The sequence below is a fragment of the Leptosomus discolor genome, chromosome 27 (genome assembly GCF_034619465.1).
Source record: "Leptosomus discolor isolate bLepDis1 chromosome 27, bLepDis1.hap2, whole genome shotgun sequence".
Lineage (NCBI taxonomy): Eukaryota > Metazoa > Chordata > Aves > Leptosomiformes > Leptosomidae > Leptosomus > Leptosomus discolor.
This window is the reverse complement of record NC_141417.1, coordinates 781,514-807,477: the sequence shown is the minus strand read 5'-3', so window position 1 is coordinate 807,477 and position 25,964 is coordinate 781,514. Positions and strand designations below refer to the sequence as shown.

At 71.7% G+C, this 25,964-nt stretch overlaps 1 protein-coding gene across 1 annotated transcript; it reads right to left on the bottom strand.

The window, feature by feature from the left end:
- Positions 1-174: 174 nt before the first annotated feature.
- On the bottom strand, positions 175-25,281 carry KMT2D (lysine methyltransferase 2D). Its single transcript, XM_086478582.1, has 56 exons — positions 25,233-25,281; positions 24,995-25,121; positions 24,665-24,894; positions 24,459-24,568; positions 24,200-24,362; positions 23,880-24,045; positions 23,656-23,770; positions 23,407-23,573; positions 22,407-23,254; positions 21,990-22,124; positions 21,047-21,897; positions 20,723-20,836; positions 20,217-20,327; positions 19,998-20,102; positions 19,566-19,747; positions 19,243-19,407; positions 18,990-19,099; positions 18,853-18,897; positions 18,492-18,707; positions 18,255-18,398; positions 18,042-18,158; positions 17,746-17,870; positions 17,452-17,641; positions 17,124-17,198; positions 16,613-16,717; positions 16,267-16,449; positions 15,851-15,935; positions 15,490-15,731; positions 15,124-15,209; positions 14,980-15,030; positions 13,109-14,824; positions 12,688-12,861; positions 12,462-12,604; positions 10,132-12,224; positions 9,862-9,985; positions 9,670-9,757; positions 9,436-9,502; positions 9,057-9,289; positions 8,486-8,971; positions 8,026-8,425; positions 5,864-7,926; positions 5,623-5,766; positions 5,368-5,532; positions 5,111-5,267; positions 4,926-5,007; positions 4,652-4,827; positions 3,942-4,090; positions 3,690-3,825; positions 3,445-3,584; positions 1,906-3,076; positions 1,464-1,600; positions 1,200-1,330; positions 832-1,117; positions 653-726; positions 423-531; positions 175-328 (listed from the first exon to the last, which is right to left on the bottom strand). The coding sequence occupies exons 1-56, from the start codon at positions 25,279-25,281 to the stop codon at positions 236-238; spliced, it is 16,149 nt and encodes a 5,382-aa protein (XP_086334708.1). The 3' UTR covers positions 175-235.
- Positions 25,282-25,964: the final 683 nt, after the last annotated feature.

Below are 25,964 nucleotides of genomic sequence, written 5' to 3'. Positions count from 1 at the left end.
TCCCCTTCTTCCTCGCAGGACGAAGCAAAGAAAACCCTGAGTTGCCAGTTCGTCCGTCCGTCCGTCCGTCCCGCTTGGGCAAGGGCCGGCGGCTCCGTGGCGGCCGCCCTCCCCGCCGCGGCCTCCGCGCCCCGGCTGCCGCTTGCCCGGCTGCCCTGGCACCTCCCGCGGCCCCCGGGGGGGCTTGGCGAGGTCTCCGAGGTGGGGGCCGCGGCCCCCCAGCCCCTTTTCCCAGTTAGTTCATCCACTTTCGGCAGTTCCAGGCTCCACAGTGGCAGGGGATCTTGTGCTGATCGTCCTCGAAGTCGAACTGGTAGTCGTAGGTGAGCTGGGGGGTGGGGGGGGGAGAGAGGGGGGTTATCCACGGCACAGAGCCCGGCCCCGGCCCCCCCCCCCCCGGCCACCCCTTGCCCCCGCCTGACCTCCTCCCCCTTGGGGATGCGCCGGCTGGAGATGATGATGATCTTGTCCTCCTTGTCGAAGGTCACGACTTCGGCCACGCAGTTCGGGGCACACGAGTGGTTGATGTACCTGGGGGGGAGGGCGGGGAGGGGGCAAAGAGGGGCCAGGGGTCAGCGCCAACCCAGGCGGGGGACAGTCGTTGGTCCTTTGAGGGGGGTCCTGCCACCCCGAAGCCCCCCCCCGCGCTCACCTGGCCGGGCCCCCCGTCAGCGTGGCGTCAATGACGTGCTCGTTGTTGATGCGGAACATGTAGATGCCGCGGTTCTGGGGGGCGGGGGGGGGGAGGAGAGGGTGTCAGCGCCTGCGCCGAGCCCTCCCCCACCCCGGTGTCGTCGTCGTCCCCCCCCCCACATCCCACCAAAGCCCCACCTGCTCCTCGTAGATCTTCTCGCGCCGGTTGGCCACCTCGTTGCGGATGATGGTGCCGATGTACTCGATGACCATGGTGTGCTTCTCGATGTCCTTGGCCGCGTAGAGCCCCAGCCCCTGGATGCGGGACCGCGCCAGGTACACGTTGTTCTTCCACTCCGTCTTCAGGCGCCGGTACTGGGAGGACTTGGAGTGCACGAACTGTTTGCTGTAGGGCGTGTTGGTCTCGCCCGTGAACGTGCTCTGGTAGGCCTTGGACATGCTTGTGCTGTTCAGGGTGTGGGGCCTGCCGGGGAGAAGGGAGGGGGCTCAGAGCCGAGGGCTCCCCAGGGATCCCAGTTCTCCCAGCGGATCCCAGCCCCGCTTACCGCTTGTAGTGGGTGAGGATTTTGGGCTCGGAGCGGGCGCAGCCGGTGGGGTTGATCATCAGCGGCAGCTCCATCAGGGGATGGCGCCCGTAGCGGAACAGGTAGTTCTGGCAGCTCTCGACGCCGGGCAGCTGCCGGGGAGGGAGCGGAGGGGCCGTGGGTCGAGCGGCGGCAGCACCGGCGCGGCCACCGGTCCCTTTCCCAACGGGGGTCAACCCCGGCACGGAGAAGAGACACCCCCCCCCTCCATTCCCCGGGACCTACCGACTCGGCGATGCGCAGCACCGCGTGCACCGTGAGGCCGAAGAGCTCCTCGCCCTTCAGGTACTCGGGGAAGAGTCGCAGCATGTCGGCCTCCTTCCTCATCATCGCCACCGGCTCGATGATCCGGTTCCAGACGGCTGCCGAGGGAAGGGAGGGTTGGAGCCGGGGACCTGCTGCGAGCTGCCAAGCCGCCCCCCCTGCCCCCCCAGGGCGGACCCCTCCAGCTCAAGCCACCCCGGGACCTCCTGTCACCCCGTCCTCCGCCCCCCTGCCCCCCCAGGGCGGACCCCTCCAGCTCAAGCCACCCCAGGACCTCCTGTCACCCCATCCTCCGCCCCCCTGCCCCCCCAGCTCGAGCCACCCCGGGACCTCCCGTCACCCCCGTCCTTCCCTGACGGAGGAAGCAGCCGCCCGGCGCCCGCAGCTCCCGCCGGCGCCTCACCTTGCGGCGAGGAGTCGGAGAAGACCAGATCCTCCAGGCCCTGCTCGATGACCTGCACGACGAACTCGGGGCGGCCGTTGTTCTCGCAGATGGTGCAGCGGTAGCAGCAGCGGCGGTTGTTGGTCCGCAGGCTCCAGTAGATGCGCGTGGCCTCGTAGCCCACGGGGTAGAGGGCCGTGACGCTGTGGAAGTCGGCCATCTGGTGCGGCAGGAGCTGCCCGATGGCGTGGAAGACCAGCCCGCCCACGCGGAACATGTGGAGCCGCTCGCCGCGCTGGATGATGCTGGCGATCTGCTTCACCTCGTCCCGTTCGATGTAGACGCGGCGGAAGACGGTGAAGCTGCTCAGCTCCTGCTCGCAGGGGCCCTTCAGCTTGTGCAAGGGGCAGAGCATGGTCTTGTCCTTGAAGAACATGCACTTGGCGCGGATGGCGCAGGCGAAGTGGTAGACGCTGGGGCAGCGGATGCGGTTGCAGCTGTTGGTGGCGCCGGTTTTCTGGCACAGGGAGCACTTGGTGAGCAGTCCGCGGTGCAGGGCCACCTCCACGTTGATCAGGGCCCCCCCTTGCGTCTCGTAGACCTCCGTGGACCACAGGGCGCAGTTCAGGTGGACCCAGAGGTCGAGGTCGAGGTTGAGCAGGCGGGCCGGCCCGTCCGTGGCCCCGTCGCCCTCCTCGTGGCAGAAGCAGCACTTGCGCAGGTCCCGCGGCACCTTCTCGGGGCGCAGGGTGGTGCCCAGCTTGTCGATGAACTCCGCGATCTCCTTGTCGCCGTCCCGCTTGGCCCCCCCTTTCTGGATGGTGACGAGGAAGCGCAGCCGTTTCCACCGCACCCCCTTCCACTTCTTCAGCCGGGGCCGCGCCTCGTCCCCGTCCTCCGGCGGCCGCGAGCGGGGCTTGAAGCGGGGCGGCGAGTGGGGGGCCGCGGCCCCTTCCTCCTGCGGGGCCGGCGAGGGAGCCGGCGGCAGCGGGGACGGCGGGGCCGGGGCTGCCTCGTGGGCCGCCTCGGGGTCGGGGACCCTGGCGGCCTCGGTGGGGCTGGACGGGGAGGGGACGGAGGGGGACAGCGGGGGGGAGGGCTCCTGGGGCATGACGGAGAGCTGCCGCACGTCCAGGTTGGAGACGTTGTTGACGTAGCAGTGGTGCAGGGTCTTCTCGGGAGCGGGGCTCTCCTGCGGCGTGGGGAGGGGGACGTGGGTCAGAGCATCCCGGGGGTGGGGACCCCCAACCTCTCCGCGCATCGCGGTGAGGGGTCCTTGTCCCTGCAGTGACCCCCCCCAGCGCCCCAGGGCCCTGCGAGGACCTCCCTGACCCCTTCCACGCAGCCCCGGGAGACTCAGCACCTCTCCACGGGGGGGGCCCCCCCAGGAAACCCCCTGCAGCACCCTGCAATCACGGGGGGGCCCCCCCACGCACCTCTCTACGTGGTCACACTTGGTCCCAAAGCGCCCCCTCCTGCACCCCCCCGTAGCCAACAGCCTTCCAGGTACCCCAGTACCCCTCTTCCCAGGGTCCCAGCCCTGAGGGGACCCCCGCTGACCTGTCTGAGCAGCGTCAGGAGGTCCAGCTCGCCCTTCAGGCTGTAGCCCGGCAGCACGGCATCAAACTGCTTCAGCCACTCGGAGCTGCTCTCCGGCACCTTCCCGGCCAGCACCGCCTTCTCCTTGCCACCGAGCACCCCTGCGAGAGGCACGGGCAGCCCGTCACAGGGCGCCTGGCCTGGGGACACGGGGGAGCTCGGCCCGGGGAGGCGGGGGAGCCTGGGGGGAGGCGGCAGACGCTCACCGGCCACGTCTGTCTCCACCTTCTTGGCCTCGACTACGGCCGCTCGCACGGGGCCGTCTGGGAACAGCACCTCGTAGGAGCTGGGGATCTTCACGCTCAACAGCTCGGCCATGGCCACCATCACCCCGTTGAGGTTCTGGGTGAGAGGAGGACAGGGCGGGTCCAGGACCCCGCATGCCACCACGCAGGGTCGCCACCAGGACCGCCCCCCCTCCTGCCAAGGGTCTCGCCTCCCCCCGTCCCCTCGCTCACCTTGGCGGCCGCTGCGGACACCGTCAGCATGACGGAGACCTCGCTGCTCTTGCCCTTCTCCCACGGGGCGCCCGGGCCCACCGCCCCCACCTTCCCGGGGGGGGCCCCGAAGGGCTCTGCGGCCTCGTAGGGCTTCGTGTCGGGGAACACTGGTGTGGGGGAGAGAGGGGGGTCAGAGCCACGCAGACCCAGCCCCACCGACAGCCGCGCCGGAGCCCAGCAGAAATGCTGCTGGGAATCCATCACCTTGCGTGGGACAGGGGCTGGGGGAGGGGGGACAGGGACAGATTGTGCCCAGCGCTGACGGGAAGCCCTCGGGGAGCGGCACGGGGACCCCCAGAACAGGCCAGCCCTGCACAATGGGCCACGCTCGAGGCTCTGCCGCCCAGGTGCTGTACACCCCACGGACCCCTTGCCCTCACAGCCCACGCTCCCCAAGGACCCTCCTCCTGCCCCCCGCCAGCCCACGCACCCAGGGAGCGCCCCCTGCCCCATCCACAGACGGAGCAGACCCCTTCTCACCCAATTTATGTGCCTCACAGACCCCCTTCCCTGCCCTAAGTGCCCCCGCCTGGTCTCTACGCCCCATGGACCTCCTCCTGCCTGGTCCGTACGCCCCACTGCCCCCCTCCTGTCTTGTCCACGGGCACTGCAGACCCCTCCTGCCCTGCCTTGCCCCTGCCCCGGTCCATACACCCGCCCAAGCCCACCTGGGATACTGGCCCGGGGGATGATGGGGATGATGGGGGACAGCACACGCTCCTCCAGCTCCGGCTTGGCCTCGCTGAGCAGGGGGAAGCGGAGCAGCTCCTCGCCCAGCACGCTCTCCGGGGACGAGGCAGGGACGATGCTGTCGGGGGAGTCGCTCTCGTCGTCACTCTCCATCCTGGGGGGGAAGGAAGTGTCAGGCTGGTGTCCCCCGTGGCAGTGGCGGGGTCACTCATGGCGGGGGGGGGGGGGGTGTCACCGTGGCCGGTGGCTCACCTGACGTCCTCGGTCTGGTTGTGGGGAGGGGTGGGTAAAGCTGCCAGCAGGTCCAGGCTCTTCACCTCCACGGCCGGTGTGTCTGTGTGGGGAAGGGATGGGTGTCACGGGGTGGGATGGGTGTCACGGGGTGCGATGGGGAGGTGACAGGGACGCTGTGCCACCGCCGTGCCAGCCACGCTCACCTTTCTGGCCATGGGGCTCGCGCGCCGGGTCGGCATCCTTGGGCTGCTCGCCCAGCTCCTCGGGTGCCGTGACGCCGTTCACCATCTTCTGCTGCACGGAGGGGGGCGGCGTGGGGGGCAGCGAGGAGGGCGGCGTGGGTGGATTGCTGAGGTTGTTCTGGGGGGGAGGCAGCGGGGTGAGCACACCGGGGTGGCCCGGGACCCCCCGGTTGGGGGCGGGGGGGGACAACAGGGACACACACGCCCCCCTGGCTTACCTTGGTGAGCAGCTGGGAATAATAGTCGGGCACGCTGTCGAGCACGGCGCTGCCGAAGGCGCCCCGCAGCTGGCTCTTCCCGTTGATGGGGCTGCTGCCGAAGGGCGCGAAGAGGCTGAAGTTGGCCGTGATGGTCGGCTCCGTCAGCGGCAGCAGCGACAGCTCCTGGGGGCAGAGCGGTGAGGAGGGAACGGGGGGGGGGGGGGGGGGGGGGCGGGGGCGAAGGCAGCCCCCCAACCCTGCCCGCGGCCGTACCTGCTTCAGCTGCTTCATGAGGGCCTCGCCGGGGCGCAGCCCCTCGTCTTTCCGCAGCTTCTTGCGGGACGCCGGGACCCGCTCGTTGCCCTTCTGCACCCGCTTGGGCTTGCTGGCCACCGGCTTCCTGGCGATGGAGGGGTCCTGGGGAGCGAGAGGGCAGTGGGGGCCATGCCGAGCGCAGCCCAGCGGCCGTCACCCCCCCCCCGTCCCGCCCTGTCCCACCCCCCTCCCCGCTCACCTCCCGGCCCAGCAGCACCGGCTGCGGCCGCAGCTCCGTCCCGGCACCCCGGCTCTCCGGGTGCCCGTTGAGCTCGCCCGGGCTCTGCGCCGAGAGCTGCACGTTCTTGGCCCGCAGCAACTTCTGCAGCAGGAGGTGCCCGGCCTCGGAGCGGCTGCCCGGTGCCAGCAGGCTGTTGGCTTGCCCGGCCCCGGCGTCCCCGTTGGCCTCCGGTTTCGCCGCCTCGTCTCCATCCAGCTCGCACTGCGCCGCTGCCGCCGCCGCCGCCTCCTCCTTCGGCTCCTGCTTCACCAACACGCGGAGGGGGTCGCCGGCCGTGGAGGCCCCCTCCGGCACAGCCCCGTTGATGTGGGTCTCGCCAGGGCCCGCTGGGTCTGCGCCGGCTGCCTCGGGGTCCCAGGGGCCGCGTGCCGGGTCGGGGACGGTGCCGCTCGGCACGGGCGTCAGCTCCGTGGGCGCCACGGGGCTGGGGGCCGCGGCCGGGACCCCCGGCGACGTCTTCTTTGGCTCTTGGGGGCTCTGCTCGGGGCTAGCCAGGTGCTGGGGCGCGCAGCCCAGGGGTGAGGGGGCCGGTGGGGTGGGGAGCCGGACGAGGCCAGGCTGGGGGCCGCGGGCAGCCAGGGCTGCCTGGACCAGCTCGGCCAGGGGCTGCTGGGGGGTCTGCCCCGGCGGCGCCCGCCCCTGCTCGGTGCCAAAGCCGGCCTGCGCCTCTGCTGGGGCGCCTGGCCGCGGCTGGAAGAGGGGCCCCAGCGGGCGAGGGGGCTGGCGGGTCACGGGGGCCGGGGAGCCGTAATCCGGGGCCTGCCCGGGGAAGGGGCCGGGGGGCCGGAGGGCCTGGCTCTGCTGCAGCAGGCTCTGCTGGTGCCGCTGCACCAGGAGGGCCTGGAGCTGCTGCTGCTGCTGCGGCGTGAGGTGCCGCAGCTGCGGGTTCTTGGCCAGGACGCCCTGGAGCTGCGCCCGGATCTGGCCCATCATCGGCCCCGGCACCTGCCCCAGGAGGCCCGGGGGGAGCGTGGCCGTGCCCGGCGACGGCCCCGCTGGCCCCGCTTTGTGCTGCCCGGGGCTCTGGAGCCGCGGGGGCTGCGGCTGGCCCTGCAGCGAGCTCGACAGCCCCTTGCCCGGCTGCTCGGCGGGCCGCGGTGCCTGCGGCAGCACCATGCCCTGCGCCTGGCCCGTCCCGCAGCCCAGCGGTGGCTCTGCCACCCCGGTGGCATCCCCGTGCTGCTGGGACAACTCGGGACGGGCAGCCCCGGGGCTCGGCAGCGGCGGGGCGAGCAAGGCGCCAGGCTGCACGGGGGCCGGCCGCAGCGCCGGCTGCGAGCCCAGGACGCCCGGCTGCGGGGAGGCCAAGAGGAGCTGCTGGCCTTGCCCCAGCTCAGCCTGGTGCTTGGGGGCCGGGGGCTCCGGGCCACCCAGCCCTGGGGGGTTGAGGGCTCCCTGCTGCTCCTGGGGGCCCCCGTGCAGCTGCCCCCCGCTCTCGCTCCCCTCGGCGGGCAGGGCGCCGCCGTCCACCCCTCCGGGCTGGTCCTTGGCAGCCAGGACCGCCGGGGCCGGCTGCATTCCCTGACTCAGGTGCAGCACAGAGGGGGCCTGGCCCACCGCCCCGTGCTGCGGAAAGTGCTGGATCGAGGGCTGCCCCTGGCCCAGCCCCAGGAGGCCCGGCTGGGCGGCCGCCGAGTTCTGCTGCTGCTGCTGCTGCTGCGGGGCCAGCATCGCCCGCGACTGCCCCAGCTGCTGGGACAGCACGAGCCGGTGGCCCAGCATCCCCGGAGTCTGCGGTGCCAACTGGGGCGAGCCCAGCACCCGTTGCTGGTGGGGGGCCAGGAGGACCTGGCGCTGGGGCGGGGGGTGGCCCAGCACCGCCTGGTGCTGCAGCCCCGGCGCCTGCGTGTGGCCCAGCAAGCCCGGCTGCTGCTGGGGCGAGAGCTGCTGCACCAGCAGGCTCTGCTGGCTGCCCATCAGCCCCGGCTGCTTCGGCACCATGGGCTGCCCCACGGCGCCCGGCTGCGGGGCCGGGGCCGGCTGCTGCTGCTGCCCCAGGAGGCTGGGCTGCCCCACCATGGCTGCCGGCTGCAGCGAGCCTTGGCCCAGCACGCCGGGCTGCTGCAGCGACGGCTGCGCCATGACGCCGGGCTGCTGCAGCGAGGCTTGTCCCATCACACCGGGCTGCTGCAGCGAGGCTTGTCCCATCACACCGGGCTGCTGCAGCGACGTCTGCGCCATCACACCGGGCTGCTGCAGCGAGGCTTGTCCCATCACACCCGGCTGCTGCAGCGAGGTCTGCGCCATCACACCGGGCTGCTGCAGCGAGGCTTGTCCCATCACGCCGGGCTGCTGCAGCGAGGTCTGCGCCATGATGCCCTGCGCCTGCATCGAGGTCTGTCCCATGACACCCGGCTGCTGCATCGACGCCTGACCCAGGACGCCCTGTGGCTGCATCGACGCCTGTCCCATCACGCCCGGCTGCTGCATGGACGCCTGCGCCATCACGCCCTGTTGCTGCATCGACGCTTGTGCCATGACGCTCGATTGCTGCATCGAAGTTTGTCCCATCACACCCGGCTGCTGCATCGCCGCTTGTCCCATCACACCCGGCTGCTGCAGGGATGCCTGTCCCATCACGCCCTGTTGCTGCTGCTGCTGCTGCAGCGAAACTTGTCCCAGCATGTTCTGCTGCTGCAGTTTCTGGGCCAGCTGCATCCTCTGGAGCTGCCTCTCCTGCATCAGGCGGCCGTCGGCGGCCAGCCCACGGAGCGCGGGGTTGCCGGCGAAGAACGCGTTGGAGGTGCCGGGCACCGGGGCGTTCCCCACGGCTTGCTGGCCCATGAAGGACAGACCCTGCTGCATGGCCATGGACACGCCGCCCTGGGGCAGGCGAAGCCCCCCGGGCTGGCCCGGCTGCTGGCCCAGGCCTTGCGCGCCCACCACGGCCCCCGCCGGCTGCTGGACGCCGTGCGCCGAGAGCAGCTGCCCGGGGAGCTTGGACATGAGGCGGGGGCTCTGCGAGGGGCTCAGGGCCATGACGGCCGAGGCCTGGTGCTGGTGCTGCTGCTGCTTGTTGCGGTACTCGGCCATGAGGTTGGTGTGCTCCTTCTGCTGCTTCCGCACCTGCCGGGGACGGCGGGGCGTCAGCGCCGGGGACGGCACGTCGGCGCCGGGGACGGGGGCGCCGACCCGTTACGCAAGGCCCTACCTGGTCCAGCTGCTTCTGGATTTTACTCTGCTGCTCCGTCACCAGCTTCAGCTTCTCGGCGTCGGCCTCGGGGAACTCCCGCCCGGCTTTCTTGGCGGTGCGCTGCTTGGCGCACAGGGCTTTGCGCGACTTGCGGTGCGCCCCGATCTGCTCCTCCAGCACCTTCAGCTGCATCTGCAGGAGCTGCTGCGTGTGGAAGAGCCACTCCTCGTACTGCCGCTGGTCGGCCTCGTCTGCGGGAGAGCGGAGAGGGGCTCGGGTCAGCGGGGACCCCGGCTCTGGAGCGAGGCCGGCCACGGCCCTGCTCAGCCCAGCGTGCCGGGGCAGGGTGAGACGTGGCCAGCGCTGCCCCGGCCGCCTCCGCCGCACCGGTACTCACTGATGACGCCCTGCGCGAAGGTGGGTGGGTTGGGGCGAGCCTGGGTCGGGTCGGTGCCGCTCCGCTCCTGGCAGAGAGGGGAGCGTTGGGAAAGTGTGCCTTGCCACCCCGTCCCCTTCCCCACGGCTCCTACCTCCCCACGGAGCCGCAGACCCACCGGCCGGAGCGGCTCCTGCCCGGCAGGGTCCCGAGCACCAAGGCAGCCCCGAAGGGACCCCCGTCGGCCCCACTCACCTGCCCGCTCCCCGCCAGCAAGTGATTCTGCATCTCGGAGACAGCCGGGCCCCCCGAGAGCCGCTGGGCCAGCAGGGAAACCTGTTGCCTTTGGGGGGGGGGGGGGACACACACGCAGAGACGAGGGGTGAGCCGAAGCCACGGCCCCCTGCCCGCCCCAGGCCGTGCCCTGCTGCCCGCCGTGCCCCTTACCTGTTCATGCCCGGGGCCACCCCAATGCTGCCCTGCGCCATCACCTTCTTGATGCCCTTCAGCGCCACCATCTTGGCCTTGGCAATGGGGTCCATGATGTCCTCGGCCGCAAACTTGTCCAGGTCTGCCACGGGAGAGTCAGCACACGGTGCCGCAGCACGTTCAGCCCCGTGGCCCCCCTCCCCGTCCCCAAAAGGTGCCCCCCCCGCCCCCCGTCCCCAAAAGGCGCCCCCCCCCCCCCCCCCAGAATCGACCCCCCGCAGCCCCTACCTGTGTCCGGGAAGAAGCTGTTGGCCAACTGCTGCTGCATGACGAGCTGGGGGGGCTTCAGGCCCAGGGCGGGCGGCTGAACCCCGGCCATCGGCTTCTGCACCAGCACCTGCTGCTGGCTCTGCTGCGGCTGCGCCAGCGCCACCTGCACGCCGTGGGGGGCTGCCAGCACGTGGGGCTGCCCGGGGGCCATGCCCATGTGGGGGGCGAGCGCCGGGCCCTGCTGGGGCGCACCGAGCCGGGGGGGCTGCGGCGGCATCAGCGGCGGCCTGGGCACCAGCCCCAGCTGGAGGGGCGGCTGCGGGGCGCCCAGGCGGGGGGGCTGCCCCTCGGGGGGCTGCCCGGCCACTGCCGTGTGCAGCATGGGGTGCCCCGGCGCTGGGAGATGGGGGGTGCCCCGGGGCAGGTGGGCCGACATCTGCTGCTTCTTCTGCAGCTCCTTCTTCTCGTGCTCCAGCAGGTCCTCGATGAGCAGGGGCAGCTCGCTGGCCACCAGCGAGCTCTCCATCTTGTCCAGGTCGTCGGCCGGGGAGTGCCGGGCGCTGCCCAGGCCCAGGGCTCCACCGTCCAGCTCGAACTTCTCCAGCAAGGGGTTGCTCTGGCTGCCCAGCTGGGCAGGGGCCAGCCCGCGGCTGGGGCCGGTGTAGAGGTCCTTCTCCGGCACGGGGATGCCGGCGTGGCTGCTGTTAGGGAAATGAGTCAAGCCGAGGCGAGCCGGGCCGGCCCCAGGGCTCAGGAGGGTCTGGCCGGATTTGAGGCTCAGCCCCAGCGAGGCGGAGATCTTATCCGGGCCCTGCAGGGCCTCCGACTTGACGGGGACCGGGAGCCGCTCGGGGCCGCCGGCGGTGAACTGGCAGGGAGAAGTCTTCAGGCAGCCGTCCTCCAGCTTGGGCTTGACGTCGGCGGCCAGCGAGCCCGCCGCCACCTCCGAGCCCTGCGCCTTGAAAGCCGGGTCGGGGGCCAGCGCGGCGCCCGGCGGGCAGGGAGCGGGTCCCAAGCCCACCCCGGGCACCAGCCCTTCCTTGGGCACCTCCCGCTCCTCCGCGGACGGGGCCGTGTCTTTTGTGTCCCCAGGGTCGGGGACCTTCAAGCTGGGCGCCGGCGGCTCCGTCTTGAGCTGGGCTTCGCGCTCGGCTTTCTCGTTGGCCGACTCGACCAGGCGGAGATGCTCGTTGAAGATGTCCTTCTTGTCACCCGTGTCCAGCTCCGGGTCGGTGTAGGCCAGCAGGTCGAACTCGTCGCCGTTCAGCAGGTCGTCCAGGTGGGGGTCTGCCGTCTCCAGGCTGTCCAGGTTGTCCAAGTCGTCGTCCCCTTTAGCCACGTCTGGATCCAGGCTCAGGTTAGCCAAATCGTCATCATCTTCCAGGTCCTTGTGGGAGCCGAAGTCATCGTCCAAATCGGGCTCCACCGGCACCTCGCAGGGCAGACGCCCCCCCTCCAGGCTCAGGTGGCTCTTCCCCGGCGGCGGAGCCGGCGCAGTGTCCGGTGCAGGGCTGTCCTTGGGTCCCTCGGGGCGGAGAACGGAGCTGGAGGACAGCGGGCGCGGGGGGACGTGCTGCAGCTCCAGGCTGGGGGCCGGCAGCGGGGGGCCGGCCGCTGGTTTGGCGTGAGGCTGGTGGTGGCTGTTGCTCATCTCGGCTCCCTGCGGGGAGGCGGGCGGCAGCGGCACCGGCATCTTCTGGGGCTGCAGCGCCGGGGTGGGAAGCGCCTGCATGGGCACGACGGGGGTGCAGAGGGCCTGGGGGGTGCCCTCCTCCCCCGGCAGGAAAAAGCGAGGCCGGGGTGCCTGAGGGGCGAAGGGGGAGCCCACGACCCCCCCGGGTCCCTTCTGCACGTTGTGCCGCAGCTCGATGAAGGGGGCACCCAGGGCGGCGGGCGAGGAGGGCACCGTCTCGGCGGGTGCCGGCAGGCGGGTGCCCAGGCTGCCCACGGCGGTGCCGGCAGCCGGTGGGGCGAAGCGGGAGGTCACGGGGAGCCGCAGGGCCGCGGCTGCCTGTTGCTGCTGCTGCTGCTGCTGCCAGAGGTGCTGCTGCGGGGACGGCGCCGGGAAGACTCCGCGGGAGTAGAAGGCCTGGGGAGGCCCCACCGCTGCCCTGCAAGACACCGGCGCGGCGTTGGCACCGGCTCGGCACCGCCACGGCCCCGACGCACCACGCGCAGGACCCCGGAGGTCCGCACCGCGCCAGGCCCCCAGCGAAACCCCAGCCAGCCCGTCCCTCCGGGGCGATTCCCACCAGCAGGAGCGGGATGGGATGTGTCCCACCAGGGCGAAGCCCCCCTCGTTTCTAACCGGCTGCGGCGAGCCCCTCGCCCCGCCGCTGGGCGCTCACCTCCCGTTGATGTCCAGGGCGGACGGCGTGGCTGCCGGCGGGGGCCGGGAGAGCCGCTCGTCCTGCGCAAACGCCGCCTGCGCCATGACGGAGCCAGGCAGCTTCCCAGCGCCGCTGGCCAGCGTCCCGAGGAGCCCCTTGTCCTGGGAAAGGAGAGCAGGAGGCGGCGTCACCCCTCCATCCCCCCCAGGCTCCCAGCAGAGCCGTTCCCCCCGAGCTCTCCTACCTGTGCCGGCTGGTAGGGGGCCATGCCCCGGCTCAGCTCGAAGGCCTGGCTGCCGGCCTCGGGGGCCCAGGCGGCCGGCGAGGGGGTGGCGGCCGCTGCCGCGCTCTCCTTCTCCTGCCGCAGGCTGTTGCGTTGGATCTGCTGGCGGATGAGCAGCTCCCGGAGCCGCTGGCGCTGGGAGGAACCGAGCGTTAGGGCCGAGAGCGGAGACACGGGAGCGAGACCCAGGACAAACCACGCGTGGAGACCCCTTTGCCGCGCCCATCTACGCCCCCGCGCCCCCGCCACGGCTCTGGCGAAGGAGCCACAAGCGGAGCGGGGCTCCTCGACCCCACCACGGGCCGCAGAAGTCCCAAGTTCCTCCCTCACCTCCCCTCCCAAACCCGGAGAGACGCCGGCTTGACCACGGGTGAGCCCTCACCTGCCGCTGCTTCTCCAGCTCCGACTGGCTCATGGTGCCGAGGGCCCCGTCCTGGCCACCGGGGAGCTCCGCCAGGTCCCGGTTTGGGGGTGCCGAGAGCCCCGCGGCCGCCTCCTCCCTCTTGTCGGCCGCCGGCCCCAGCGCCGCTCGGGGCAGGAAGGCAACGGAGGCGTCCTGCTGCTGCGGGGCGGCCGGGGGCTGCTGCGGCAGCACCGAGGGGGGCCGGAGGGGCGAGAGGCTGTAGGTCTCGGCAGCCGCGGCGCCCGGTCCCAGCGGGCTGCCGGCTTGGTGGAAGCCGGGGGACGAGGCGTAGGCCGAGGTTTGGGGCTTGCCGGGGACGTAATGGCTGTTGATCCCGTGGGGCTGGTGGGACGGGGAGCCCTTGAGCGGCTCCGAGACGGCCGGGGGGAAGGTGAAGCGCATGGGGGGCTGGCTGCCCGGGAAGACGCTGGCTCCGGGGGAGCGGGAGAAGGGGGGTTGCTGCCCGGCCTGCGCCTTGGCATGGGGCTCGCCCGCCGGGGTACCCCCGAAACCCCCGCCGGCCGCCGGGCTGTGTGAAAGCGGCACCGACTTGAACCCCGGCTCCGGCATCTGGGGCCGGGGGGGCTTGTGGAGGGGGGTGAAGGGGTCCCGGGACTGGGGCCTGGAGGGCGGCTGGGAGTAAGGGTCCGGAGACTGGAAGCGAGGGGTAACGGGGGACTGGCAGAAGGCTTCGTTGGAGAGCGGCCGAGGGGTGAGGGGGGACTGGGAGCTGGACTGGGACTGGGGGCTGGCGGGGACACGGGAGAAGGGCTCCGAGGGGAGGGAGCGGGGCGGGAGGGCGCAGCAAGCCTCGGGGGGCTGCGGTCGGGGCGTCAGCGGGGGCTGCGAGTAGGGGTCCGGGTAGGGGGACTGACGGTAGAGATCGGGATGGCCGGGGGGCGAGGGGGCCAGGGGATGGGGGTCGGGGGGCCGGTGCCCCAGCCCCGGGCTCTGCGGCTCTACCTGAGAGACCCGTGGGGTCATGGGGGCTTTGAAGACGTCAGCCGCCTTCAGCTCCGCAGCGGAGAGGTGGGGGCCGCCCGGGGAGTCCCCGTAGCCCATGGTGGGGGCGTAGCCGGGCGAGCAAACCCCCAGGCTCCCCCCTTCCTCCTTTTTCACCTCCAGGCCCTTCTTCTGCTCCCCAAAAGGCAGGGGAGAGAGCAGAGCCTCCGGGGGCCGAGCCCCGGGGCTCCCCGGCACCGAGAGGTTGTCCAAGGAGGGGCACCGGGGCTTGAGGAAAGGGTCAGGGGTGCCGGGCTGGTGCCGGGGGGTGCCGGGAGGGGTGGGGTGGAAGTCGGGGGGCTGGCAACCGGGGACAGCGCGGGGGCCAGTGAGGGGTTGGGGCTGGGGCTGGCCAGGGAAGGGCTGGAAGGCAGCGCCCGCCGTGGGGCTCTGGCCCAGGGGCGAGGGGAAGCGGGGCTCCAGCGCGTAGGCGGGCGCCGCGCCGTAGGGGTCGTGCGAAGGCACTTGGGCGGGGGACTGGGGCGGGAGTTTGAGGAAGAGCTCGCTGGGCGACTCGGGCCCTGCCCCGGCACCCGCCGGGGGCTTCAAGAAGCCCTCGCCGGTGGCAGGGGGGCTGCCGATGTAGACGGGCTGGGCCCCCGGCGGCACCGGGATCCGCAGGTGCAGCGAGGGCCTCTCCGGCTTGCGCAGTCCCTCCCCTTTGGTCTGCTTGTTGATCTGGCTCTCGGCCTGCTGCAGAGAGAGCCGGGCCGTCAGGGCTGCGGGGACCCACGCCTGCCCCGCCCGGGAGGGCTGGGGAAGGGGCTAAGGGGGCAGGGGGTGGGCACACCACGTCCCCCCCAGCGCTGGGCCAGGGCCGCCGGGCACCTCCCCGCTCCAGCACGTACCTTCTGCACCTTGTTGATGCGATGAGCCGCCCGGTTATCTTTGGCCTTTTGCTAACAAAAACACGAAGCCAGCTGACTCGCAGCCCCCCCGCGCCCAGGCCGCCCCGCCCCCACCCCAGCGACCCCCCCCGCCGTGGCACTCACCAAATAAGGGGCTTTGTCTGTGGCGGAGACCTTCCTCCAGAGCTTCATGATCTGTTTGCAACGGCTCGACCAGTCTGGGAGGCCGGTAGGAGCAGAGGAAGAGGAGAAAAGCGACGTTAGTCCGTGCCTGACGAGCCCACCCGGGGCCCTCGGTGGGGGACCGTCCCCCTTCACACGCAGGGACAGCCCCGTGCCCAGGAGCTGGCGCTGAGACCCCCCACCATCGCTGCAAGAAGCCCTTCAGCCCTGCAGCAGAGCGGACGGGCTCTCCCCTCCCAACAGGGACCAGGGGCGTTACACCGCACCCAGCTCCCCCCTGCCCTCACCCCCCTGGCAGCGGCCACAGCCCCCCCAGGGCCCTACCTGGATAATCCTGCTTGAGGTTCGGGAAGTTCATGTTGGCGTAGAGCACGGGCGAGATGGTGGAGAGCTCGCCCAGCTCCTCGTCCTTCTCCCAGCGCTGGAGGCTGCGCTGGTTGTAGGACAGCCCGTCGCCCTCGCCCTCCGTCGTGGGCGTCGTGGGGGTCGAGGGGGTGGTGGCAGCCGAGCTGCTGGCCCAGGGGCTCTCGGGCTCGCAGTGGTCCGGGCTGAAGAAGCCACTCCGCTCCCTGCGTCAGGGACAGAGCGTCACGGACCCGCAGGGTGGGAGGAAAGAGGGGGTCCCGCAACACCCCGGGGTTCGCTCCCTCCAAGGAGACCAAGCCAGCTCCCCCGGCCACCTCCATACCTGTTGTCGAGGAACGGGGACTGGCAGACGCCCGAATAGGACTCCAAGGAGACGGCTCCGGAGAGCGAGCCCAGGGCAACGCTCCCTGCGAGGGAAGGGAGAGGGGTTGCAGGGAGGGCAGAGCCGGGGCTCCAGCCTGCGCCTGCCCCAGAGCCCCCAGACGGTACAAAATCCCCCCAGACACCCCCAAAACGCTTTCCACCTTCATCCCCAGAGCAACGGGGAAGACCCGGGAGCCCGGGCTCTGCTGTGCCGCAGGCACCGCTGCTCTTCAAAGAGCTCAGCCCCAACGAGCACCCCACACGTTGGCTTTCCCGCAGCAGGCGGTGAGTCCTGCCCTTCTCCCCAACCTGCCAGGACCCCCCCCCGACCCCGATCACCGTGTCTCGGCTCGGGGCTGTGCCCCCTCCACCCACCCTGCCCCGGCAGCTGCAGATCTCCTTGCAGGAACGGCCGCTGCGCCCGGCTGGGGTCCTGCCCTGCGCCGCCGGCCTCCATCCCTGCGGCCACGCAGTTCAGGGGCTGCTCCCCGCGCTCCGCCGAGCCCAGCACGTCCTTGAAGAGCTGCTGGACATCTTTGCTCTCCATCTTGGGCAGCTCTGCAGGGGGAAACAGAAGAGCTGAGCCACGGCGGGGGGCGCGCGGGGCGAATCTCCCGCTGACACGAGGTGGAGGGAGGAAAAAACTGGGGGTCCCAGCCTCGGGGCCTCGCTCGCTTCAGCTGACAAGGGGCACGGGGGGGGGCACAGGGGGGGCCCTCACCTTCTGTGGGGATCTTGTCGAGGTCGGAGCTCAGCGCGCCCTCGCCCGGGGTGGCCGGTTTCTCGGCGTCCCCAGGGTCCGGGGAATCCTTCGGCTCGTCGGCCCCTGCGAGGAGGAATCAGCAGGTGCTCTCAGCACCCCGGGACCCCCAGCTCAGGGCTCGGGACCCACACGGGGCAGCCCCCATCGCCCCCAGGCCCTACAAGGGGACAGGAGTCCTCCAACCCCCTGGGGCCGTGCAGAGCGCCGCACCACGCGGGGGCGCTCTAGGTGCCACTCTATGGTCACCAGCGCCGGGAAGCCACCTGGGGAGACCATAGAGTTCCTCTCTCGCACTTCCCGCCCTTGCCTAGAGCGTACTCCTCAACCATAGAGCACTTCCCTCTCTATGGCTGCAGACGCTCTAGGCCGCCTCTCGAATGCCCCGGCGGAGGACTCGGCTATCGGTCCGTCCCGCACAACCGGGCACGGCCGCGGACAGGGAGGGGTCCGGGGGATCCCGGGGGCTCACCCAGGTCCTCGGCCTTCGCGTCGTCTTTGCCATCGTCGTCAGGAGCGGCGGCGCTGCCGTCGGTGCTGTCGTCCCCTGCGGAGCCACCAGGCCTCAGCGGGACCAGCACCCCCCAACCGCCCCCGGCGGCCCCCCCCAACCCCCGGGGGCGTCCTGCGCCCCTCGGAGTCAACCCCCAACAGCCCTCAGCATCCTCCAACACCCCCCCAGCGTCCACAGCAGCTCCCAACAACCCTCAGTATCCAACAACCCGGGCGCCCCCGCCAAGAACTCCCCGGGTCCCTCTTGGGGACAGGGACCAGGGTTTGGGCTTCCCGGCCACGCTCACCTCGAGGGTGCGTGGGGGTCTCCCTCCTGTCCAGGGGGGCACCCTGCAGCGCCCCAGCCAGGCTGGGGTCCCCTTTGGGTCGCGGGGCACCCTGGGCCAGCGAGGGCCGGGCGGCCCCGTCCCCCACGCCGCCCGCTGCCAGCAGCGCCTTCCGGCTCAGGTCCATCAGCGCCTTCCCAAAAAACGCCTCCTGCCGAAGGGAGAGCTGCCATCAGCACCGCGGCGCCTCTCGGGGCGTCCCCTCTGTCGGGGCGTCCCCTCTGTCCATCCCCACCCTGCCCACCCCAGTCCCACCTGCAGGTAGGGGGGGAACATGTCCTCCAACTTGCTCTTCTTCCTTCCCCGGCGCTTCTTCTTCTCGTCCGCCTCTGCCGAGCCCGGATCCAGGCCGCCCTCCGGCGGGAGGTCGCCCGGAGCCCCTGCAACAGCCACCCTGTCAACACCTGCCCCGGCAAGAGTTTGGGGCTGTTCCTGTGCCACGGGAAGGGCTCTGGCACAGCCCCACGGGACGCACCCCGCGGTGCCTCCCCAGCCCCAGGGGACAAGCGGGCAGGGGGACAGGGAAGGGAAGTGGCGCCATCGGGCCCTACCGTCCTCCGGGTGCCCCTCGGCGCTCAGCCCCTCGCGCCCCACCTCGGCCAGCACCGCCGAGACCTTCTTCAGGCGGGTGTGGGATTTGCGCTGCCGCACCATGAAGCCGCCGATGCCTGGAGGGCCGAGGAGATGGGGGGGGGGGGGTCATAGGGGGGGCTTGAGGGAGGGGGTCTGGCGTTGGGGGGGGGGCAGCCCCGGGTGGCACTCACCAGGCCGGTAGGGCTTGCGCTTCCTCTTCTTGCATTCCTCCGGGTCCTCCAGCCCCTTCCCCGAGTCCACATCAGCCCCGATGTCGCGGTCCGGGCTGGCCGGAGCCTCCAGCTTGATCTCGCACTCCATGTGTTCGACACCCACTGCTGGGAAGGGGGGGGACACATGTCAGGAGGGTCCCGTGGCACCCCCACATCACACCCCACTCCTCCAGCTCGCCCGCCAGGGAAACGCACCTTCGGCTTTGAGGAGCTCGTCGGCGTCCAGGTCCCCGTCCTTCTTGTCGTCGGGGCCCAGGGGGTCGCCCCCCTCCAGCCCCCCGTCCCCGTTCAGGGCGCCCAGCCGGCCCTTGCGCTGCCGTCGCTTGTGCAGGGGCGACAGGGAGAGGTTGCGCAGCACCGCCATCCCCGTCTCCGTCAGCCACACGCCCTCGAAGCGGAAATACTGGGGCTCTGCGGGGACCAAAGCCAGCATTGGGGACCAAAGCCAGCGCTGGGGACCAAAGCCAGCGCTGGGGACCAAAGCCAGCGCTGGGTGCACGGGCAGCCCCGGGGAGCCCTTGGCACCGACCCACCCTGGCACCGGCACCGCACGTACCCGGCTCCTTGGCCTTGACCGAGATCTCCGGGGGAGGCACGGGCGCTGCAGAGGGAGAAGCAGACGGGGAGGTGAGCCCCTGCATCCCCCCAAACGTCCCCCAAACCCCTCAGGCTCCACCTGCCCCGGGGGCTCACCGGCTGGCTTGACCACGTAGGGCTGGCAGGCGCTGCAGTCGAAGCCTTCATCCGCAGCCTGCTCCACCTCCTCCTCGGTGAAGAGGCTGTCGCACGCTGCGTGCAGCCACCTACGGACAGCAGGGACCCGTCACGCACCCCAGGGACCCGTCACGCACCCCAGGGACCCCCCCCTCTGGGGAACCCAAGCATGAAAATCCCCCACCGACCCCCACGACCACCCCGCCGGGGGTGGGAGGCGCGCGGCGCTCACCGGTCGCAGTGCCGGCACTGGATGAGCAGGTCGTCCTCCACGTACTTCTCGCGGCAGAAGGGGCAGACGACCAGGCTGGCGCAGGGCGCGCAGTGGGTGTAGTTGTTCTGCCACTCGCAGTGGAAGCCGGGGGAAGCCGCCCCGCACTGCACGCAGCACACGCACCTGCGCCCGGGGAGGGGGGGACACACACACCGGGGGGGAGTCAGCACCAGCCCTGAGCCCCCCCCCTCGCCTCAGCACCAGCCCTGAGTCCGTGTCCCCCCCCGCCCTCGCCTCAGCTCCCCCCACCCCGGGGTTCCCCTCACGTCCCCCCCACGCACCACTTGCACTTCCAGCCGCCCTTGGGGACGGTCTGCAGGGGGGGGTCCAGGCAGTAGGTGTGGTAGCTGATGTCGCAGTCGTCGCAGAGCAGGAGGCGGGAGGGGTCGGAGGCTTTGCCGCACACCTCGCAGACGATGCACTCCACGCAGCGCCAGCCCTTCAGCAGCATCACCTTCGTGATCTGGGGGGGGGGGGGGGGTTGGGGGGCGGCCATGTGAGCCCTGGCCACGGCCGGGGGTTCCCCTGAGCTTAGCACGCCCCGCAGGGGACACCCCAGGGCTTGGCACGGCCATGGGGGGACACCCCCGAGGACGGCACCACCACACGGACGCGGCCTGGCGTGTGAGCCCCAAGGGACGTGGCCCCGAGGGACACGGCACGGTCCTGCCCACCCGGCGCAGGGCCAGGGCGTCCCAGTGCCCCCCTCTCACCTTGCTGTTGACGCAGTAGGGGTGGTAGCACTGGGAGCACTGGGAGCAAGCGAGGAGGTGCCCCTCGGCCCCGCGCCCGAAGCTGCCGCACACCACGCACATGTCCTGGGGGAGAGAGGCCGTGAGAGGAGCTGGGGGGCGGGGGGGGGGATGACAGGAGCTGGCAGGGAACAGGAGTCTGTCCTGTCCCGTCTTTCTGTCCTGCAGCGACCCCGTTACCTGCATGAGCACGAACTTGTCGGTGTTGGAGAAGAGGACGACCGTGTTCTGCATCGTGTCATCATCGTCCTCATCCTCCTCCTTGCTGGGCGAGCTCTCCACGTCGGCGAGCTGGGGACAGAGGCGGGGGGGGCTCAGCACCGAGGACCCCCACCTCTCCGTGCAGTTTGGCGGGGACACCAGTCACAGTCTGGTGCCAAACTGGGGGGCACAGGAACACGCGGGGCAGCAGATCCCCTGCCTGCAAGCCAGCCCCTTCCCGGGGGGCAGCTCCACACCAGCCCTATGCTTGTGGGGTGAAACCCCCCGACCCACAGCACAGCCTCAGGCAGTCGCCTCCCCCTTGGGACCCCCACCCAGCCCACCCCGAGGGCTCCCGAGCTTTTCCAAAGGACTGGGATGGTGGGGAAGGGGATGGGGGGAGACGTTCGGCGCTCAGCCCTGCCACCTCACAGCTCGGGGACCCCCCCCACCAGCCCCCCACCTCTGCCCCAGCCCAGCCTTACTGCTAGGGTGTCAACGGACGAGGTGGTCGACTTCAGGCGTGCACGGCCCCGGCCCCGGCCCCCGTGGGACCCACCTCGGGGGCGCCTCCGCCCGGGGAAGCTGCTGCTGCGACCCTAGGGCCAAGGGGAGAGGGCGGTTACAGCAACCCGGGGGGGCCCGGCCGGACCCCCGGAGGGGCACAGCCCCCATCCCACCCCCCCATCGCGCGCTCAGCCCTCGCCTACTCGCCCCAGGGGCAGCCCAGGGAGGGGGGCACAGCCCTGGTGGGGCAATGAGGGTGGTGGGTCCCCCCAAGATGGGGCCAGCAGGGTCCACCCCAATACCTGCTTGACGCGGGAGCGCCCCGGGGAGCTGCGGCGCCGGCTCTTGTCCCCGTCCCCCTTGGCGGCCGGCTCGAAGAGCAGCGAGTCGTCGGTCTCGGCGCCCAGCGGCAGCGACCCGGCGTCCTCCTTCTGCAGGCTGGCGTCGGCCGAGGGCGGCCCCAGCTCGAGGGACAGCGACCCCCCGCCCTCGGGGTCCGGGGAGCCCAGCAGCGGCTCCGAGCCAGGGAAGCTGCTGCTCGTGTCCCCCTGGCTCAGGTTGGAGATCTCGTTGAGGATGTCGGGCCGAGGGCGCAGGGCGGGGGGTTCGGGGACGCCCTCGTCCCCACGTCCCAGCAGCTTCTCCCCGGCAGAGCACACTTCCATGGGGGTCTCGGGGCCCAGCTCCTCCGGCTCCAGGAGCAGGGGGGACTCCTTGGCTTCGGGGTCCCCCCCAGCACGGCCTTCCTCCAGCACATCCTCCTCGCTTAGCGGTGGGGAGCTCCCGCTGGTGCCCTCCCGCTCCAGCCTCGGCGCCTCTTCTTCCTCCTCTTCCTCCTCCTCAGGCAGGCCCGGGAAGGGCCCCAGCTCCGGGGCTGGGCTGGCATGGGGGCCATCTCCGGGGGGGCTGGCTGGCGACTCCCCCTCGCCACCAGCCGTCTCCATCTCCTCATCCTCGGGGGGCTCGGCGGGGGCCAGGGTGCAGGCAGGGGAGCCCAGGGGAGGCGGCGGGGAGCCGGGGGGCTCCGTGTCCATGGCGGTGCCGGGGCTGCTGGGGGGCTCGGGCAGGGCTGGGGTGGGGGGCTCGGGCACCTCGTCCTCCTTGGCGTCAGGTGAGGTGTCTGGGGGGTGGGCAGGCGAGACGGCACGGAGATCTGGGGGGGCACAGAAGAGGGGACGGTGACACCGCAGCCCCCAGTAAAGACAACCCCCCCCGTCCCCAACCCTGGCACGTCCCCAGACCCACCTGGGGGAGCAGGGGGTGGGGGTGCCGTCTCGGGGGGCAGCAAGGGCTCCGGCTCCAGCTCCATCTCCTCTTCAGTGGACACCTCCGGGGCCAGGGCTGGCGCTTCCTCTGCCACAGCCACCTCTGGGAGGAGACCTGCAGGATGGGGTCATGGGTGAGGGGGGTACAGGGGTCCCCTCCACCCCCCGTACCCACCAGGCCCGGGGCTGAGAGGCAACAAGCATCACCTCAGCCCGGCCCAGGGACCACCCAATGCCCCACATATCCCCAAAATGGGGCATCGAAGTATGAAATCAGGGTCATCAGGCTGAGGGTCACACAAGGCCAGCACTAGGAGAGGACCCAGGTGTGGGACCCCTGCACCCAAGGGAGACAATAGGAGGAAAAAGGGGACAGACTCCGAGGTCCCTCGTTTACCTGGTGGCTTAGGGTCCTCCTCGGGGGGCAGCTCGCTGGGGAGCGGCTCTTCGGGGGGCAGCTCGTCAGGGGGAGGTTCTTCGGGGGGCAGCTCGTCGATGGGTGGTTCATCGGGGGGCAGCTCGTCAGGGAGCGGTGGCTCGTTGAGGGGCAGCTCATCAGGGGGTGGTGGCTCGTTGGGGGGTGACTTGTCAAGGGGGGGCTCATTGGGGGGTGACTTGTCAAGGGGCGGCTCGTCGGGGGGCAGCTCGTCGGGGGACGACTTCTCAAGCGGTGGTTTATCGGGGGGCAGCTCATCAAGGGTAGGGATGTCAAGGGGCAGCTCATCAAGGGGGGTTTCACTGGGGGGCAGCTCCTCGAGGGGGGGTCTGTCAAGGGGGGGCTCGTCGATGGGGTGTCTCTCAAGGGCCAGTTCATCAGGGGGTAGCTCTTCGGGGGGCAGCATGAGAGGAGGGGGCTCCTCGAGGGGCTGCGCAAGAGGAGGGGGCTCCACAAGAGGAGGGGGCTCCTCGGGGGGCTGCACGTCAGGGGGCTGCATAAGAGGAGGGGGCTCCTCGGGGGGCTGCACGTCGGGGGGCTGCACAAGAGGAGGGGGCTCCTCGGGGGGCTGCACGTCGGGGGGCTGCACAAGAGGAGGGGGCTGCACATCGAGGGGCAGTTCATCAGGGGGCACCTCGCTGGGGGGCACCTCCACAGGGGTCAGCTCACAGGGAGGAGCCCCGCCATCACCCGGGGGTGTCTCCTGGGGGTCCCCCCTTGGCTGCGTCTCCTCATCGCATCCCGCAGGCTCCGGCTCAGGCAGGGGGACGGGCACATCCGCCAGCTCGCTGCGGTCAGGGGACGCCAACCTGGGGGGGGGACACACAGCGTGAGGGGAGCGGGGCTCAGGCCACCCCCCCCGGGGCTGCGGGACACGTCCTCCCACCCACAAAAGGGGCACCCAGCCTGGCACCCACCAACCCCCCCCAACCAGAGGTGTTCCCCCCCCATCCCCACTCACATCTGGGCGGGTGGGTCCGGCTGCGGCGCGTGTGCCGGCCCGGCGCAGGCCTCCTCTGCGGCACGGCGCCGCTGGCAGCCCTCGCACACCGAGTAGCTCCGGTACCACTGGCAGCCGGGGTCGAGCCCCGCCGGGCGCCGGCCGCAGTCTGAGCAGACCCGGCAGTTCTGGGCAGGGCGGAGGCAGAGATAGGTCGGGGGGGGGGGGTTCTGCACCCCCGTACCCCCCCTCAGCGGGAGCGGGACTCACCTTGCACTTCCAGGAGTCGGTGGGGAGGCCCTCGATGGCCGGCTCCATGCAGAAGGTGTGGTAGCCCTTGTCGCACGCCTCGCAGACCAGCATCATGGAGTCCTCGCCGGGCTGCCTGCGGGGTTTGCCAGGGCAGGGGTGAGGGTTGCGTGTCCCCCCCTCCCCGCCCCGTTGTCTCTCTGTGTGCGCGTGTGTGTCCGTCCCCACCCCGCCACGGGGCTCACCTGCAGGTCTGGCACACCTTGCACTCGGGGCACTGCCAGCCCGAGCGCTTGCGGGGCGTCAGGGCGATGTCCAGGCAGGCCCCGTGGTAGTGCTGCCCGCAGCTGGTGCAGAAAACCAGGTCCCGCAGGTCGCCCGGCCCGTCGCACACCGAGCACCGGGCGTCCTCTGGAGAGGGGGGAGCGAGAAGGGCGGGGGGGGGGGGGGGGGGGCGGGCTGTGAGCACCACCCCCTCGCCAGGCTCTGCGCCCCTGGGACCCCAGCCCCGCAGGGCGGGAGGGAAGCCAGCACCCAGGGCTGGCGGCCCCCAGCCCGCACGCACCCATCTGAGCGGCCTCGGCCACGTGCTGGGGACAGAAGAGCCGGAGGGTCTTCATGGACTGGAAGCAGCCGCTGGCGGCGGCGCAGGGGAAATGGTAGAGGTGGGGGCAACCGGCCGCCCGGCACGGGATGGTGGCCCCCAGCCGCCGACAGTGTTCACATTTCTGCAAGGAGAGGACCCCGGTGGGGTGCAGGTGGGGTCAGAGACGCTGCCCAGGGCCGGGCTGAGCCCCCCAAAGTCCTGCCCGGGACCGGCTCACCTGTGAGATCCCTGAGAAAACAGCTCTGTCCACGCCGGCCAGCCCCGCCGCCGCCTCCTGCCCCACGCCGGCGGACCAGGCTGCGCACCAGCGGTGGACCCAGCAGTGCCCTGTGGGGAGGGGGGCGTCAGGGACGGGGTGGGGCAACAGCCGGGAGGATGGGACCAGGGACAACCCCCCCCCCCCAGCGCCACCAGGGCCTTTACCCGTTGGCTCGAAGAGCTGCGCTGGAGTCACCCGCTCGGAGAAGCCGATCTGCGCCAGGTCGTCGCCCGCCGGCTCCAGCTCCGGAGGGGGCTGGCCGGGACTCTTGGGGGGCTCGTGCCCCACCAGCCGCTCAGGCCAGTCGGGCGCCGGCTCAAAGCGCTGCAGCTCCCGCTGCCCGTGCGGGCTCCAGTCCCCACAGTTGCAGAGGGCGCAGCGGCGGGCCGGCGTGCTGGGGAAGGGGGGGGATAGGGGGTGTCAGGGGCGCTCAGGACCCTCCAGCACCAACAACTCCAAGCCACCCCCTGAGCCCGCCCCCCCCTAGTCCTCACCTGCCGGCCTGGGGAGGTCCCTTCGTGTCCGTGCTCTCCGGCTCCGGCCCCGCGGAGGCTCCTTCAGGGGGTTTCAGGGGGTCCCCCTCCGCGCTGCCCATCTCCTCCGAGGCCACGGCCCCATCGGCTGCTGGGAGAGCGGCTGTCGGCCACTGGGGGGGCGCAGGGGGGGACGACACGACACACAACACAGCGCCAGCGCCCCCCCCCCCAGCCCCCTGCCCTGCCCCACGCTCACTTGGCGCGTCCGCGTCCTTCTCCTCGCTGGGCGGCTTCTGTTCGTCCATCCTGCCTCCGGCGTCCCTCGGGGGAGGCCCGCGGCTGCCAGGGGGTGAGAACCATCAGCGTGGGGCCGAAGGGCCCCCCCTGCCCCCCGTGACCCCCCCCCCCAAGGGACAGGGCAGCCCCCTCCGACCGCTGGGGTCTCAGCCTAGCGGAAGGGTCCCTCCCCGTCCCTCCCCACGTGTGCCAGGTCCCAGGGGGTCCCAAGACCCCGTGCCCCACAGTGGGAACGGTTCACCTACTGCCCCCCCAGTCCCCCCCCCCAGGTCAGGGTGGGGACAGTGCAGGGACACCTCAGGGCAGCCCACTCCCCACCAGCGAGGCTGTGTGGGGGCCTGGAGGTCCATGACCTCAATTAAACCTGGGGGGCGGGGGGGGGGGGGGGGGGGGGACACGGACCGCAGCACCACCTCACACCAGCACCCTGAGGGGTCACCAGCACCCCCAAGGAGCCACCCAGACCCTCCCAACAGCAACAGCACCAGCTCTGCGGCAGGGGGGAAGCACCCTCGGTACCCACAGCGAAGCCAAGAACCCCCCAAATCCTCTTGCTGTGGGACCGGTGGGGATTTGGGGTGCAACAATAAAGCGGGGTGCCCGGGGTCCCATCTGCCAGCATCCAGCAGCCACCTGTGCCTCAGTTTCCCCAAGCACAGCACCGACCCGGCCGAGCCCACGCAGCACCGGG

Excerpts from the sequence above, each read along its gene's own strand:
- KMT2D (XM_086478582.1), bottom strand. The coding sequence starts at position 25,281 with ATGGACGAACAGAAGCCGCCCAGCGAGGAGAAGGACGCGGACGCGCCA. Across the intron at positions 12,605-12,687 it reads CCCCCTACCAGCCGGCACAG|GACAAGGGGCTCCTCGGGAC; the intron begins GTAGGAGAGCTC and ends CTCCTTTCCCAG. Across the intron at positions 5,533-5,622 it reads TCATGAAGCAGCTGAAGCAG|GAGCTGTCGCTGCTGCCGCT; the intron begins GTACGGCCGCGG and ends CTCTGCCCCCAG.